Source organism: Tauraco erythrolophus, chromosome 2 (assembly GCF_009769465.1).
Source record: "Tauraco erythrolophus isolate bTauEry1 chromosome 2, bTauEry1.pri, whole genome shotgun sequence".
In the NCBI taxonomy this organism is placed as follows: domain Eukaryota; kingdom Metazoa; phylum Chordata; class Aves; order Musophagiformes; family Musophagidae; genus Tauraco; species Tauraco erythrolophus.
Window position 1 is genome coordinate 79,521,662 of NC_141466.1, and position 18,202 is coordinate 79,539,863.

Here is an 18,202-nt window from a genome sequence, read left to right on the forward strand (position 1 = left end):
CAAAATTCCTGGAGATGTTATGTAGCTTATCCACCAACTTTGGCACAGAATGTTGAGTCCCTGACAGTGAGACCTCAAAGAAAATTTTGACTTCTTCAAATTCGGTGACCAGTTTAATCCTGACCTGAGTGTCAAAGTATGATATACTCAATGGGTATCTAAGAAAAGGAATTACAGTCTCCCAGAGAAGGTACATTTTGGAGCTGTTTTTCCAAATCTATGCGCTAAAACCAATTTACAGTAAGCCATGGATATTTTAAGTTGTGCAGAATTTTGCATTTCATTTACTGTAAAATATTGTTCTCTTTCCACAGGTGAAGAAATTTGAAGCCCAGGTAGCTTCAGCTCTGGAATCTGAATATTGAACGAGTGACAAAGTCCAGTGTTTGGTGTCTTTAATATGAAAATCTCTAGCACCCTTCCAGGGGACTGTCTGATCTAGTGGTTCGCAAGGACTAGGATTTAATTGATAAATCCTAAAATCAACTACCAATGTGATTTTAAAACTGACTCCTATTTTATCTTAGCCCTCAGTTTAAAATGAATCTCACATGTTTGCAATTTTAGCTCATTCTTATTTCAGACAAATCGGTAAAATTGCAACCACTTATCTTCTGCAAAACATTGGTTTACAAATCCCAGTCTGAGCTGGTTTACATTCATAAAGACCAGTTTTATCCTCTCTAGTTCCTAGGTCTGTGTGTCCAGTTTGGACTTATCTTTACAAGCAAGAACTTGATTTTATCCTAGTTTTCTCTAATACAATTTCCCTGACTCAAATACAGCATTATTATGATATCTGTGTTTCACGTTAGATTACAGAGACAAGCAGCCTCCATCCCTTTATCAAGTAACTACCTCTTTTCTCTACCTCCTTGCTTTTTTTTTCAGACCACATATGACAGATTTTAAATGGTGAACTACTAGGTAAGCCACAGAATAATAAATCAAGCCAAAACATAGAACACACTGCACATTCAATATAAAATTTGCAATATGCGTATACAACAGCCATTTTCCAGATGACTGCATGATGCAGAAATCAGGAGAAAGCTATACTCTACATACATGAAGGGATACAAAATTTGATCACATAATATGAAGCATCCTATAATATTCTAGACACCTAGCAGACAAAACTAATGAAGTTTCACTTCTAGCTCAGAGCTGAAGAGACTCACATGTTGTTTTCTAACAATATTTTACCAGCTAGTTCTCTGTGATTTGGGAGGTAAAGCAAAAAGCAGTTATTCTTCTACCTGTTGAACCAAACACAAGTAATTGATTTGTCCTCCTTATAAAAAGTATTTGTTTTGGTTTCGCTAGTCCTATGAACTGATGTGATCCATGTTATCAATAATGGAAACATTCTCTACATTGCTTTATCCACTCACCACTGACAGCTGAGTTTCACATCAGTCACCAGATCAATGATTTGCAACACTGCAAGATACGGGCAACGGAATTAATGCACCTTGACAGCAATACCTAGCTTGTTAGTTGTACAGTGCTATTCTGGGGTAAAAGCTTTGTTAAAACATCAGCATTCTACCACATCTTAAAAAGCTCCATGTTTTTACCTTTCATTTTAAACCATGTAAAACATTACCAGAAAAAAAATACAAATCCAAAAAGAATTTTGGTCACCCTGAGAAAGCCTGTCATTATTTTAGCAACAAAACAACTTGCTTAGCTACTGAAGCATAATGTGTCAAGAAGATGGAATTCCACTTCTAAAGGCTAGAGTGCCCACTCAATAGAAGAAAGCAATACATGATTACTGCTTAGAGCTTGTGGTGCAATGTTAGCAGCTCAGCATTTAGCAATAATGGAAAATGTCTGTCTCATTTTCATTCCCCTTGAAAAAAATCCCTATACAATATTATGAAACACTCCTGCTGTGAGTTGGTTTCTTAATCTCAGCAATATCTTCAGCTATTACCTTATCCATGGTAATACCTTTCTAGTGAATTTTCTTAAAAGCAAAAATTTAATGACATATGGAAAAAGGACAGATACCTGAAATGTAATAATAAAGAGTAACCCTTCAATTTTACTACAGGTACTTAGATTGCAGCTATCTCCTATTTCCATTTTAGTGTTTTGCAAATGGCATAAAGGTCTCAAGGTCTTTTCTTTTCTGAATTATTCCTCTGTTTTTCAAAACCTCGGAGCCTCTTCTTTCTGTTTCTGCTTCGATTTTCATTCCCATTTAAAACTGCGACAAAAATTTAGATCATTGTACACACTGCCCTTCTTTACACATGACCTTTTATTAATCTGATTATAAAATGAAAAAGATTTTTCTCAGTGCAAATATTTGCAAAGTCAGTCTTGAATTACCACTACTCATCTTGACTATCTTTATATCTTGAAGTATTTTAAAAGGTGCCTATTTTCTTTTTTCATACATTCAAGATTTTCCTGGTACTGCTAATGAAGAAGCAAAGGATATGTCTTGAACCAAATATTTATATCTAAATCTCTGTTTGAAAAGAAAGTCTTTTAGGTTAGTCAGACTTTCAAACATTTTGATCTGGCAATATATATGAATAATTTGCCAAAACCAGAGGGACAGAAATTGCACAAAGAAAGTACATGCTGATCATGACAATACATTGCATTAGAGCCAAACGTTGCAACTTACAGCAGAAGACTTATAACTGCAAGATGTGGAAACTGCTTTTCACTTCTAGACTGGGGTACTCTTACAAGCTATTATGCACTTTTGTGTATCTGAATTAGTTCTGAACCAGTATTTGTGAACTGGCTCAGGTTCTAGAGGGAGTATAGGTGGATTCACATAGCACTCCAATGGAGATACAAACACCTAAAACAACCCCACTCCAGAAGTTTAGAAGGACACACTCAACTAACCAAATGATCATTTTAATTATCAAAATAAAGTTAATAGGAACTTGTTGCTTGGAATTTTTATAATTCAGATTTGTCTCATCAAAACAAAGTATTTTTCCCCAAGTATTCAGGGCTAGCCTATATGCATATTATTGTGCTTAACAAAGACATCACTGAAGATGAAACATGCATGCTAGGAAATGCATGGACAGGAGATAATAAACCACAAAAAAGAGCTTTGCAAACAACAGGAATGTGTATTGCACTTCTCATGTAACTATTTTAGAGTGTCCTCTATTCTATTAAGCTTTCTGAAAAGGCAGACAATTATTAATTCTACAAATATGCTGCAATTGCTTTTGACGTGTGCTTCCTTAGCCATGGAAGAAGAATGCAAGAAGAAATCAATGGGAAAAAAAAGCTGAGAAGAGTGAAATTGCCTTAGGGATTTTGCTCTATGTAATACAATGGCCTAGTAATTCTATTTATAAGGAAGAAACAGTATTTATATCTATTGATTTTTCAGGGACCTCTTGCAGTCTGCAGCCTTAAAATTTTACCTGTCCTAGAAGGGAACACATCTTCTGTGAAATCTTGATGTTCTTAAACGGCATTATACTTACAGAACAGTAAATATGGTGTAAGAGAGGTGAAATAATACCAAATTCTGTGCTCCCTTTGCAAGGCTAGAAAACTTCCTTTATCATTGCACATTTAATGCACTAAGGTTGAGTACTCACTTGTGGACTGGAGTTTCACATTAGGGAATCTGAATGAAGGACCAGAAAAACATCAACTATGGCAGCTTGTTCCTAAGACCATAGCACAGTTTAGAGTGGTCTCAAGACCTCCATGAACCTGGCTATAGCTTCAAGAGTCAGGTCTCCTAGCATGGGATTATCAAACATCAGAGGATCTCTGGAAATACATCATTCTTCTTGCTTATATAGACTATGCTAGGAATGAGTAAACTCAAAGGGAAAAGATCAATGGAGGCTCTGTCTCCACTATCCCAAATCTCTCATCTCACCCCATTCCAAGGGATAGGTCAACTGATATTGCATGCTGCAAAATGTTTATACTGTTGTGGAGTAAGGGCTGGGTTACAATTACACATTAGTCAGTTAATCAACCTGCGGAAAGATACTGACAGTGGATGTTTTGCAAGACAGATGAGACGTGTAGAAACCAAGGCACACTTTTTAATAAACAAGCAATATAGTCCCTTTTGAAGCTCCATTCTAATCTTTTTTTAACTCCAAACTTTTCTTTAATATGTAGGAAATAATATGCCGGTATAATATAAAACAAAACAAAAATGTTTTATTCATAGAGCTTTTGTATGCCTTGATTAACCACAGCTTTTCCTGTGCCCAGGCCAGCTGGTACAATATGTGCTGTCTTCTATGTTTTGTTGCTGTTTTCTCGTATTAAATATGTCAAAATTTTATATCTGAGCAATAAAAGTTAGTAACATAGGTCTGATGCATAGTAATGAAGGTAGAACAACAGTGTATAATGGTAAACCTTGGTAAATCGATTAATATATTTACGGCTAATGATGAAAATTCTGAAAGATTAGGCAAGAGTGAGGTCAGCCAGTGGTGCCACAACATGGTTTTAGGTGAGGACTCTTCATAATCACTAAAAAGATATCTTCATGCTATTTTTCAAGTCAAAATAAATCTCTCGTTCTATTTCTTTGCCTGAAAGCCTGAATAGATAGCAGTGCCTGACTGCAGAGGGTACACATGGGGATGCTTAAATTTAAACCTCTCTCCTCACCTTTTTGGTACAGTTCTGTCTAGATATTTACCAGGCTGTTTCTGGGCCCCACATATTGCTGTTTTCAAATTTCCTGAGACGAAGCAAAATTCACCATTTTTAACTTTCCCAAAGGCCCTTTCAGCAAATTAAGAGCACTCTCTTGAAGACTCACATGTAGCTTTGACACCAATAGCAATGACTTTGCAAAGGTCTAGCTCCTTGTTTCACACACCAGAGAAAGAATCTGAGGAAGGAAAAATGTCTATATTGTAGCCTGGCTCAATTATTGTTCATTTTTCAATGCTCTTTCAGATTTAGTTTGATTCCTTACACGTTTGGGACTGTCTCACACAGTTTTCTCTCTGAATAATGGAATATTTATTTTGCTTCAGTCCCTGGTGGCCAGCTCATTCTCTATTTGGTTTCTTCTGCCTCTACTTTTCTAAAATGGCTGCTGCAAACCCTTTTCATTTAATTTCTCTCCTTTCTCTTGAAAGCCTATCCCTCTCTCCTCCTTTAACCCATCTCACCAGTTAATCAAAATCCTCATCTACTTGACAGTTTTTAGCTAGTCTTATACTGCAATTCAGACCTGAACAATCAGTTTGTTCTGTGCAGCAGACAACTATTTCTCTACAAGGGCCTTTGGCTGAATAACAACAGATCATTGATGTTAGATATGACTTCTGATATTAGCAATACATTATCAACTCTAAACTTTACCCAAAGACACAAGTTCAAATACCTCAGGAGAGATTCTACATATCTAAAGTATGGCTTAAAGAATGACACAGATATTCATAGAGAATCTCCAGATTAATTTTGCCTTCCTTATTTCTTTGCTCACCAGCTCCAATAAGGAATGTGTCTCTTAACTTAAGCTGTACAGGTAAGTATTGCAAGGCATATTTTGATACCTTTATTTGGATGGATGAAAAGGACATTCTTCATCTTGAGCCTATCTTTGAGTTTGTAAATGATTGTGTACACTTGTGAGGGAACCCAGAGCTCCGAAGTGGATGCTCCTGGATTCCATAAAGAAGACTGGAAGGCCTTCACACTAAAAAAGGCCAGGTTTCGTCTGGGAAAAAAAAACGTCATAGTTTAACTGTCTGAATAGAAAACACTCAAAGTGACCACAGAAAACAGAGTAGAAATAAATAGCTTTCCTGTCTTGGTGTCCTTCCAAGAGCATTCTTACCTTCAGCCAGCTTTCTCACCAGCCAGCTGACTTCAGTGCTAGGACCCTCACAACAGGCAATCTGTGACAAATCTTCCTTGAGGTTATAATTTGTCAGGGTGCAAAGAAAGATTCAAATACACATGTTTTCACCTCATTCCGTTATCAATTTTGAGGAAGGGCCTTAATGTTACCAAAATTTGGCTTACAGACCAGTGTCTTGCTTCTCATTTCAGCCTCATTGAATTGTATCCCTAATGTTCAAGACATCACAAAATCCAGAAGAAAGGGTGAGGTTAAACTCAAGGCTGCAGATTGGGTCACTAGCAAGCACAGCACAGAGTCCATAAAAAGAAACAGAGCAGTTTGCTAAACTAGGCAATACATCAATCCTTTATGCTATGTACACTTTATTTACAGGGCATTTGCAGATTCAGAATGATGATGAATGAAGCTGCAAAACACAGTCTGATTTTCATCACTTCAAGGCAGAGAGCACAGTAAAAATTATTTGTGATTTTATCTTTTTTAACCAATTCCTAACAGTTAATTCAAAGGCAATTCTTTTTGTTTACTTGGTCTTGTTTCTTATTAATTTCCCACCTTCTGCTTTATTTCATAGCCCTATGACTGCTCAGTGAATCTGGGAAGTACTCTGTTTTACATGCACCACTGCATGGACAGATAGGAAGTTTTACCAAGGTCGACAGCTGCTAACCTACTCACAGAAAACAGGTTACTGCGACTTCCTAGTTCTGCAAACTATTATTCTTCAATGGTATCAGTTTGAGCAACATCAAAACCGCAATAAAGAGTGCACTTTCCACAAGCAAGACAACAGCAAGAGCACGATAATAATTTACAAATACAGATATTTTCTCTTGTCTCATAGCCTGCATAGAATTCAGCAATAATACCAACCATGGAAAGAGTCACTTAGTACAAACACCAGTTAGTCACTCTGACCTAACATTTAATAGGTTCTTTTATACATAGATTTCTCTCCACATATTTCAATTTCCTCCAAAGCTTGATTCTTGCAGGTACTTGGTTTTTTTACTGTCAAAAAAATCACTGATCCATATAATCTGACCTCTTATCAAAAACATTTTCAAGTGTCATCTCTTTTTTCCAGAAATCTACTATTAATGGTGCATTCCTCCTGCTTAAAAGCAATTTTTACCAGAAAACAAAATTATTTCTATATTTCTTTTCATCATGTATCTTAACATGCATAAGTAATGTCACTGCAGTATCACAGACTGGTCTTTCTCTCCCTCCTTTTTCCATGATTTATAAAGAAAGTTGGTGTTAATATAATAATGAATGGTTTGCTCAAGATCCTGTTTGTTTTTGCTGAGTGCTAGGAGAAGAAAGTCAAAGAGCATTTGGATTGTCATTTGCACAGTTCAATATCTTACTGTAACTACTCATCAACTTCTTAAACCAAATAAAGTAAAGAATTATGGAATGGTCATAGTCTACATGATGAAGTCATCATGATATTATATTTAAATTGCATATTGAGCTACAGTATCCCACTGTGGTATGAAGGGCAATTCACAGTCACTGATGGAAAAAGAAAAAAAAACATTTCCCTTCTTATTCTAACGTCATACAGTATCAATTGTTTCCCACACCGCTAGTAGGAAAATGTATGTTCTTACCCCACAGCCTATTCCGTTGCCTGGTTCACATACAATTTTCCTCATTCCTGGTTCAGGAAGCAAACCTGCTCCACAGCCAGGAGTTGGACACAGCACTCCTCCCATCTGCAGGACGCACTCTTCAGCCCCATAGCGCTGGTAGCGGTTGTACTACAATACAACAGACTGGTGTTACACTTCTAACAGCACACACAAGAAAACACCACAATCTTTGAGCTTGAATCTATCCTGAATAATCAAGTCAGCCATCCTAATGCCTCACACGCCAAGTTCAGGTCATCTCTCAGAAGTTCAAAACTTCGTAGTGTCGTTAAATGGGGTGTCACTCTGCTTCGACTCGCATTATATGCATCATTTTCTGACTCGCAGCTATCATTTTCACCACAAGAAAATTGTGTGGGATGCTAAAATCAGGAAAACAGCAGACTGTTTCTGTAAGTAACCTCAAGAACTCTTTATTTTTATAAAAATTATCGTAAACATCATAAATATAGTCCAACAACAGATACTGATAAATGCTGTATACAGATTGAAAAGAAACCCTCAAAACTCCCCAAGGATCCATAACTAGAAGTACAGTACAATGTTTTAGAGCTAAAGGGTTGTAAAAATTGCCCAGCCAACTTTATTTTCAAAATAAATTTCTTGAAACTGATTGGCAAAATAATTCTCTGATATACATTTATTTCAATGTTAAGTGTTGGTGTTTTTCCAGAATCTCCCAGGAAATTTTCTGAGTTTTTGCAGTTTTCATCTAGTTCCATCCCGATAGCCTAAGGATGGAACTAGGCTATGGAAATGCCTCCGTTTTAATCATGGAGACACTGACACACAGCAGTACTAAGTAGCATGTTCACTATATCCTCACCGACAAAACCACCCACTCTAAAATGACTGATGCCATTGCAATAACTTTCCCTGGTCTAACTTTCCCTGCTTTCAGCTGGAGATAAGCTGAGCCATTTACATCTGTACATGTAAATCATGTCCACTCTAGGGTTCTGCATTGGTGGAGTTCCACACTAGTGGCTATACAACCATTGTAAACCAGGTTTCAGATTCACCTATAAATCTGGTCTACTGTAGAGTGAAATAAACGAAAGCATTTGGTCCTAACAGCCCCAAAGAAAACAGGAAAATCCAAAAGGCCAAAGAGGAAGGCAGTAGTATGAATTTTCTCTGCTTGCAGAATCACTTTATGGTGTGCTAAAGAAACAAACAGAGCTTTATGTTATAGCACTCACAACAGTATTTAGTGCTTCATAAACTTTTATTCCATAACTGCTCATGAAAATCCTGTTCCCTTTTTCTTTGGAATAACAAGCAAAAAATTATTTCTTCAATCCGATCCCCTCTTCAGAGAAATCCCACAAGGAAAACTGAAGCATTAGGACCAAAACCTCATGCAAAAGCATACAAAGAAAAATTTTTAAATTAAAAAACAGGGGCTCCACTGCATATTTTCTGGGTACATTTAAGAAGATTCTTTTGCAAACATTATCATAAAATGTATTGTTACACTGGGTTTTTAAAAACAGTATGTGACTTCTTGAAACACTATAATATAGAGACACAAAAGTGTTGCATCACAGAAAAGAAAAAAACTACCAAACTGAAAGTAACCACCTTTGTAAATTAAAAAAAAAAATCAAAACAAAATTCCTCTCAAAAGAAAAGCTATATCTGAAAGAAGAGAGAGCCTTCAAAATGTCTCTCAGTGTATGAACGACAGCCAGAAATCCTGAATTAAGGATCTTGGATCTGGAAAATAACAGTATTTTAATAAATATGTAAGACATGTCTGCAAAGCCTCCTTCAATGTGAGGGCTCAACAAGTCAACTGGTGTTTCCCTATGTTATTATTATGCTTGAACCAAGAGTAATGGCATAAATATTTAATGTTGAATTCTATCAGTTTTCAGCAAAGTTTGTGATCCTTGCACTAAATACATGCTGAGTGCTCTGAGTCGTTCTGCTGGCCTTCAACAGAAATATGGATAACCACCAGCTGCAAAAGTCTCTGCTGACCTAATTTTTCTTCAGGGCAGAGGCTGGACCTGAAGTGATTGTCTTACCCCATTAAGAGGGAACGCTGTGCTGGATGTGGGATTGTTAGCAGCTTCTCGTTACAGAGGCAAACACCAGTGACACTGTAGCTGAGATTGTCAGCATTTCCATATAAATTCTCAGCTGAAAAAAAGGATATGCTTTCCAGTCATTAACTTAGCATAAAAGGGCACGGAGACATTCCTCCTGTCTCCTCTCCTTTTTTTTTTTTTTTTTGGATATACAAGAATGGAAGATAGGGAATCAATCTGTCTTGCTAGAGAAAGTTACAGAAAGAAAATGTCCAGTCTACCTACTGGCAAGATGGACAAAGCCATTGCATTCTGTCCAACAAATCTGACATTTTATACTGTTTCAGCACAGGACTTGTGCCAAATCAGTATAGCATTCTCATCAGTGATTTTCACACTACAAAAGCCAAAAAAATGATCAATTTGAAGACAGGAAAGATCCTACTAAATGCATTCGCACATCTTGACATCTAGTTACCAGCCTATTTTCTAACTTCAAGTCCAGATACATTTATAAGATGTCATTTCCCAGTTTCTTTTCCCTTGTACCTATACACTAGCTCACTTAAAACCCAGTAGCCAACTAAAACATGTAGTAGCAGGCCATATACGTTTGCTGCTATAACACAGTCAAACATAACCTATGCAGATTTATAGTCTTTATTCAGTGGCCAGAAACAAAACGACTCACTTTACATTAAGGAGGCATTTATAAAAGGCTTGTAAAGGACCAAAACACTTATTCATGAATTATTAATTAAGTATTTGCATACAGTGACAGATTATATCTATTAGAGGCATTTTTTCCTATATACCACAGCCACACATATCACGCAGGATTGATGCAATCAACATGGTTAAAGCAAGTCAATTTTCAAAAGCCCTTAAACGTCTTTGGAGCCGATGATGTACTTTTGATCACATGTTTGGATGAGATCTTTAAGGATATTCCAGCAGACAATTACCACTGGTTTACTTTGCCTCTTATTCTTAACTGGAGATTTAAAGTAGGATTAATTTTTTTTTTTTAATTTCCACAGTGCTGATGTCTATAGTTGCACTGGTTGCTTAGACTCCTTTAATAATTAACAGGAGAGATAGGATGCAATTAATCTTTTCTCTTTTAGATTTATACATCAGCAAAAGAAGACCTGAGCTCTGGAGTGCCCTGTTCTATTAACACTAAAGAGAGATCAGATAATTTGCTAGATATTGACACCTGAAATTAGGTGACCCCTACAACAGCTGCTTCAGTTCCAATAACTCTGATCCTGAGTCACCTGGCCTAAGCTATTTTTGAAACCAAAGTTTAAGTGCCTAAATAACTTAGACTGTGAACAACCTCACACAATTTTAGCTCTTCAAAAATTAAACGTCTAACCTAAACAAATCTTATAGCCTCCAAAAACATTCAATAAGAAGAAGCAAGATCCCAAGAAAGAAATTTTTTCTGACTTACATGTGATGTCTAAGGTAGGATAAATCACCCTGTGGAAGAACTATAGTTGAAGCTGAGAAAACTAACTTAGGCTAGATATCTAACACATAAAAAGCTGTCATTAAAAGATAAATCCAACTTTCCAACTTTTCTCTACATTCAAAATATTTCACCATATCTATTACTGAATTATTATCAATGTGCCTTCTATTTAGAGATGCACTCATCATGTGTAAAACGGTTCTGCATGCTACAAGGAGGAAAAACATCTCCAATTACTTTTAGGAAAAACCTCTTACAAAGTTTAATATATGGGAAACTTGGCTGAACTGGCATTCATGGCACCTGATTTCAATTCCTGGCAGCATTACAGCCTTCCTGTGGTTTTCACATAAGTCACTTAATCTACGCTTCTCATCAGTTCCTCATTTGTAAAGACGGAGAATGATACTTGCTGATTTCACTGCAGTGTTAAGAGGCAAAATCCATTAATAGTCATGAGGACATCAAATACTATGATAATGAGGGGCATAAAATTACACAGAAATCACCAGCCGTCTACTGCTGCTAGACAGCAGCTTTTGGGCAAAGCATGTCAGGCATGTATATGCTACTGTAATAAGGTCCTCAGAAATACAGACAGGTAGATAGTTGCCAGATTCACCATAGTACCATATGAACCCAATGCTTATTTGAAAAAAAAAAAAAAAAGATTTTAAAAATAGGATTTACTCCAAATCACTAGTGCTAAGACAGCTAAAAGTATATGAACAAGGTAGAAGTAAAACATTGAATTTTTTTTTCCTCTGTAATCTGCATCCTGCTGTGAACTTTCCTCTCAGTTTGTGAATTGTCCCAGTCAACTCAAATCTATACTTTCCATGTAAAAAAAAAAATGAGTGGAAAAAATTCCCAGCTCTACTTATGGTATTTCAACCATATAATGAAATTCTTTTGTGCAATCTTTGCTTCTGAAGACTTGCAAAGGCCTTTAGAAATTATTTATATCAATGATTATAAATTATAGTATGACATAGACACAGAGGCTGGGTAGCTGTAACCATTTATTCCCTGCTCCCCACTTTCCGGATTGGGATGGTTTCCCTTGAGTCTTAGAATGGTACCGGGTTTTCAACTAGTGGAAATTCAGTCATTTAATGCTGTAAATCAAGGGTAATATAAATAAAAAAATTGGGCTGACAAAGGAATAAATCAGGTTTAACTATGGGTTGTAGTCTTTTCAGTTACTTTGAGATTCAGATACTAAGACAAAACTGAAATGCACGTGAATGCACAAAATTCTCGCAAAATACACTTTGTGAACACAGTGATTCCTTGCCATGTTATTTAATTTGCAAGCTATGCTTTAATATAGAAACATAGAACGATTTGGGTTGGAAGGGACCTTAAAAGATCATCTGTTACAGCCCTCCTGCCATAGCATGTAGGCCTTGTGCTATATTAATTTTGCTTTTACACTTTAGGCACAGTTTTCTTTATTTTCCTTTTTTTTTTTCCTCACACCTAAAAGCATCTGCTCAGTAGTAGCCTCACAGGGAACTTTGGACAAAAGTTTAATAGTAGATATAAAGCCAAAATTTCTAATCTCTGAAAGGTAATTCAATTACTTGTTTCTTTTAACTGCATGTAACGGTCTCAGAGGAAAGAAAATCTACTTTCTAGAGTCAGATTGTTTTTACTGCTCCTATAAATCAAACAACCATCTGTGTGTTTCAAAATTAGATTGTGGAGGCTATTAGTCCATAATGTAGACTAAGCACTTTATTTATATGTATTATAAACATACAAAAAACCCCCAAGAATTAGATCCATAATGTAATTAGACAACTTGAAGTACAAAACTCTTAGTACTCATTGGACTAGTGAAAATACTTACAAAAGTGTCATCTAAAATACAGATTAAAAAGAGATGGACTGACATGGCTTTCCCTAGAGCGCCCTTTTTCCTGAGTTACTGGGCTCCTCCACTGGCTAGTGGTGGGATAGGAAGAGCAAGTTCAGAGCATCAGCTCCTTCTTCTCACAGGAGCACCACAAAGGAGACCAGAAAGAGAACCACCTTCTAGAGGGCTGGAACTTGCCTGACTTTGGAGAGTCAAGGAAAATTGAGTAAGAGTCTCAAGAAAATATTTAGATAAGAAACTCCTGACTGGATCAATGCAACACAAGCCATGGATGAAACTAAACTGGAGTAAAGAGAGGGAAAGAAAGGAAAGACTGCAGTTTGCAGAATGATATTAAAGAAAGCACAAGATGAGGAGTGTGAAAACAGAAAATACTGAGAAGAGAGGACACTGGAGCAGGCTGCACTGAAAATCGGACTGAACACGTGAGAGGCAATATGATGCAATGAAGTGGACTAAGCACAGTACATGGCCTGGCACCATATTTACGAACTATTGGAAGTTTGTGATCTTCCAGCAGGTATATGTAGGATCAGTCTGAATAAACTGATGCTGGACAGAAATATTCAGTTCTTTCTGACCCTTGTGAGGCTTGAATCCACATTCCTTTCTCCCATACAAGTAAAAACCACCAAGGCTGTAACTGATGCAAGGAAATCTTCTCAGCTGATACTGTTGCAAATTGTGCAACTAGATTCACTGAAGTAGATATTGGCTTCCAGAAATTCCACTTCTCAGGTCACAAGAGTGAATATATGCATATTCCATGAACGCAGATCAAAGTCATCCAAAGGATTGAAGAAGTCCCATCTACTATATCCACCTGAGAACCTGAACACTGGGGCTCAAATCCTCTCTCTGAATTTAATAAAATCTGGGTGGAAGAGAATTCCTTGGTTTTACGAAGCACTCAAGTTTTTCACTGATAGTTGTTACAGACAAGTAAACAAATGGAAATTTTGGTCCTACACAAAATGACATATTTTTTTAGTTTAGACAGGAAAATAATTAGTTTTGATCATAAGTACTTTCTCCTCTCTTTCTCCCCACTTCTTATTTCAGCTGTTAAAACAAAAATAAATTACTTTTACTTGTCAGTGCACACAGAAAAAGTTTAAAAGGAGTAAGAAAGTAGAGATGCCCTGCCTATGACAAGAACTCAAAGAGAATAAAGTTCTGATAATCCAGGAGAGAAAAAGCTGAGGAACTCATATGGATTCCAATTACCTTTGAATTCAGGCACAAAGGTGGTTAGGAGACATTCAAAGCAGATATAGCATAGGAAGAAAAGAGAGGCACAGCACTGGTCATATGAAATTGCAAGACTGTAAAGTTTGTTGTGTAGTTCCAGCTATAAGAAAAAGGTGGTGTAAAGAGGATCAGGAGTTAAATGCAGTAACTCAATTTTAGAGAAAAAGTGATGGGATAGTGGATGATAAATCCAAAAAGTGAGTCAAATGAGATGGGTAGAAATCAGATATTAGACAGAAAAGTGGAAGAAACAGAGATGCCTGTAGGTATCACACATTGAAGAGTGGCTTAAGCCAGAGGACTGCATGAGAAAGTACAGAGCTCTAAGGAAGTATACTTGTAAAGATACAGACTTGAGAATAGCAACAAAATAGCTTTGGTTTAGTAATTATGAACTAGATGAATTATTCAGTGAAAATTTATTCTTTTATTCTTTAACTACATGTGAATCATTGAGAGGTAACTTACATTTTTTCCAAGTGTAGTTATCAAAAACTCTTGACCCACAAATATTTCAGAAGCACTTTGTTAATCATATTTGACAGTTTCCTGCACTAATATCAGCTGATTAATTAGAATTGTCACATGACATTACTTTTGCCTGAATGGGTAAATATATATCAATTAGTTTAAGATTGACTTTACATTAATATTCTGTAGCATATAAAATTTTAAAAAAATTCCTCTAGCAAGCACTGCAAGCAAAAAAAAAATAAAAATCAAGAGGACTTTCCCCTTGCCACACACATGTATTGTATACAAATTCCTTTAAAACCTCACTAACTGTTAAATGATTTCCATCCACACTGTGTTCATTTATCTCCTAAAGTGACAGCTCACAGCAAAACCTAGCACAAGCCCACACCACCTTTGAACAGCATGGAGATGTGCACCTGCAGTTTTTCAAAACAGGGTATTCCTTTGCATAAGTTTTCCCCAACTGGCAATGAAATGTGAAAAAAAGAAAAAAGGAGTGGCCCCCATTCTGGCTTGCACAGATTTCAGGGATATAAACGCCCACAACATTTCTAAAGCAAAAGTGAGCAGTGATATGAGTTGTAGTAGCAACTGATAGGAGAGATCTGTTAAAATTGATCGTTCTCCTGTCAAAATATCACGAAACTGGCCAATACATTCTGCAAAGTTGTCAGAGCAGATGATAGAGCAGAGAAGCGCAGCTATACATTACTTAGCAGATGCTTTTCCTGCCACTTGCACGTCATCTGCTTCATCTGTGCTGTGACCTGTTGGGGGCACTCAGGTATAGCAGCAGATTGCTCTTGTGTTCTTTGTTTTCCCTTCCAGCCTTCAGATGTAGCTGCTATTTTATTCATGAATCACAATATTCCATTCAAACAAACAAGATTTTTTTTATCACTTTGGGGAGAGGAGGGAAGTTTCTCCAAGGGTCATTAGGGAGACTCCATAACAGTTCACTGCAAGTCATCTTGCTATGCTGGTATATTGTAGTGTTTAGGTCTGAATTAAAGTGTTGTCTCTCCTGCTGCTGGCACTGGCTCATTGAATTACCTGCCTTCCACTGTATTTGGACAGGCTCCATACTTAGTGCACCTTTAACATATTTTTGTAAGCAGCTTGTACTATTGCCACTTGTAGAACCATTTGCATTTACTTGCAGAGACAGCCAGTCTGACAGGGTAAATGGCTACTGCAGGAGACTAACTTTCTTATATTGTGCTATTTTTGAATAACTGCCCAGTTAATACATCTTTCATCGCAATCCTGAGTGTATCTCAGGTACCTATGAAGTGAAGCGGTTAGCCAGCAGGTTGGACTGCATCCATTACACTCAGGTAAAATGACGGATTATGAACAGTGAGATCAAATTGCAAGAAAAAGCTCAACAGAGATAAGGACGGTCAGAAAGTTTCAGATTTTACCCTTCCTGAGGCTGCACGTCCAGGAGACTCTCTTTGCCTTGTACACACCTTTGTGCACCAGGACAGTCTGTGAAAAGGAGGTCCAAAAAAACCCAGTCAAACCTGCTTTTGAAGATTTTTCTAGGTCAGACTCTCTGGCACCTTCTCAAAGAGTCAAGTATCAAGTGGGGTAGTAATCTGTTGCTAAATGTATTAGTATTGCATATTAAGCCAATCACTCTGGAAGCTAGTTTTATGTAGTAAGTTAGGTATCCACAATCCATATCATGTACCAGGGAAGCTTGCACTCTTCTATTTCACCGCATAGACTATGACAACCTCCTTTCATAAAGTCTAAAAACAATTCTCTCTTTAAAAATTACCGTGTTGCCACCAACTCAACCTTAAAGGACAGACTTTCCAGTTAGAATTAATTTCCCTTAATGTACATTCCTGAGGGAATAGAAAACATGGGAGATTTGCATGTCCAGGAGACTACTGAAAATTTTGACTATTTGGAAAATTGTTTTACTATTATAGAACTCCTTTTAGCAAATATTGGATAAATCAGCAACTCTTCATACCGCATGTTAAACACAAAGCCTTTTTTTCTCAGCATTAGTTTTCCTTCAATACCTACATTTAGATAAAGAAACAGTTTATCTGGATGGACAGACAGACAGGCAGACACATGTTTTTGAGTGGTTTGATACTACAAGCCGCTCAACACCTTTCTCTCAATGATATCAACAAAAAGTATATATGCTCAGTATTTACTGGAAGCAAATGATTGATAAACAAATGATATAGAACAGCATTTTGTATTAGGAAAAGTTGCTTGATTTTAATTTGACTGAAATTTGGTTGATAAAGGTAAGAGAGTTGATAAAGCAGACTTCTCTAAGGCATTTGTCTTGCTGCTACATGACGTTTTGATTAAGTATCTAGAATGATACAAAATTAACATGCTCTATATTAAGAAGATTAAAACTTAGCTATCTGGCATGTCTAAATGTAAATGAACAATCATTATTAAGCAGGTGTGTTTCCAAAAAGATCCTGAAGGTATTGATTTTTAGCCTCATGCCACCTAAAATTTTTATCAATGACTTGGAAGAAAACCAAGAACACAGAACATCAGTGATAAAGCTTGCAACAATTTGAGAAGCAGAAGTAATGAACATAGAATCATAGAATCATAGAATGGTTAGGGTTGGAAGGGACCTTAAAGATCATCTAGTTCCAACTCCCCTGCCATGGGCAGGGAAACCCTCCACTACACCAGGTTGCCCAAAGCCTCATCCAACCTGGCCTTGAACACTTCCAGGGATGGGGCATCCACAACTTCTCTGGGCAACCTGTTCCAGTACCTCACCACCCTCAATGTAAAGAATTTCTTTCTTATATCTAACCTAAATCTGCCCTCTTTCAGTTTAAATCCATTGCCCCTTGTCCTATCACGACATGCCCTTGTAAAAAGTCCCTCTCCAGCTTTCCTGTAGGCCCCCTTTAGGTACTGGAAAGCTGCTATAAGATCACCCCGGAGCCTTCTCTTCTCCAGGCTGGACAGCCCCAACTCTCTCAGCCTGTCTTCATAGCAGAGGTGCTCCAGCCCTCTGATCATCTTCGTGGCCCTCCTCTGGACTCGTTCCAGTAGCTCTATGTCCTTCTTGTGTTGGGGACTCCAGAGCTGAACACAGTATTCCAGGTAGGGTCTCACGAGAGTTGAGTAGAAGGGCAGAATCACCTCCCTCGACCTGCTGGCCATGCTCCTTTTGATACAGCCCAGGGTACGATTGGCTTTCCGGGCTGCCAGCGCACATTGCCGGCTCATGTTGAGCTTCTCATCCACCAGCACTCCCAAGTCCTTTTCCTCAGGGCTGCTCTCAATCCATTCTCTGCCCAGCCTGTACTTGTGCATGGGATTGCCCCGACCCACGTGCAGGACCTTGCACTTGGCCTTGTTGAACTTCATGAGGTTCTCACAGGCCCATCTCTCCAGCCTGTCAAGGTCCCTCTGGATGGCATCCCTTCCCTCCAGCGTGTCCACAACATCACACAACTTGGTGTCATCTGCAAACTTGCTGAGGGTGCACTCAATCCCACTGTCCATGTCTCCAACAAAGATGTTAAATAGCACTGGTCCCAGTACAGACCCTTG

The 18,202-nt window shown here is 37.5% G+C and overlaps 1 protein-coding gene across 1 annotated transcript in view; it reads right to left on the minus strand.

Moving 5' to 3' along the window:
• Positions 1-18,202, minus strand: part of PRKN (parkin RBR E3 ubiquitin protein ligase) — a 796,707-nt gene that overhangs the window by 112,421 nt on the left and 666,084 nt on the right. Inside the window, exon 9 of the mRNA XM_086626845.1 lies at positions 7,471-7,620. Coding sequence (XP_086482971.1) covers positions 7,471-7,620 — 150 coding nt within the window. The remainder of the gene's footprint in view (positions 1-7,470; positions 7,621-18,202) is intronic.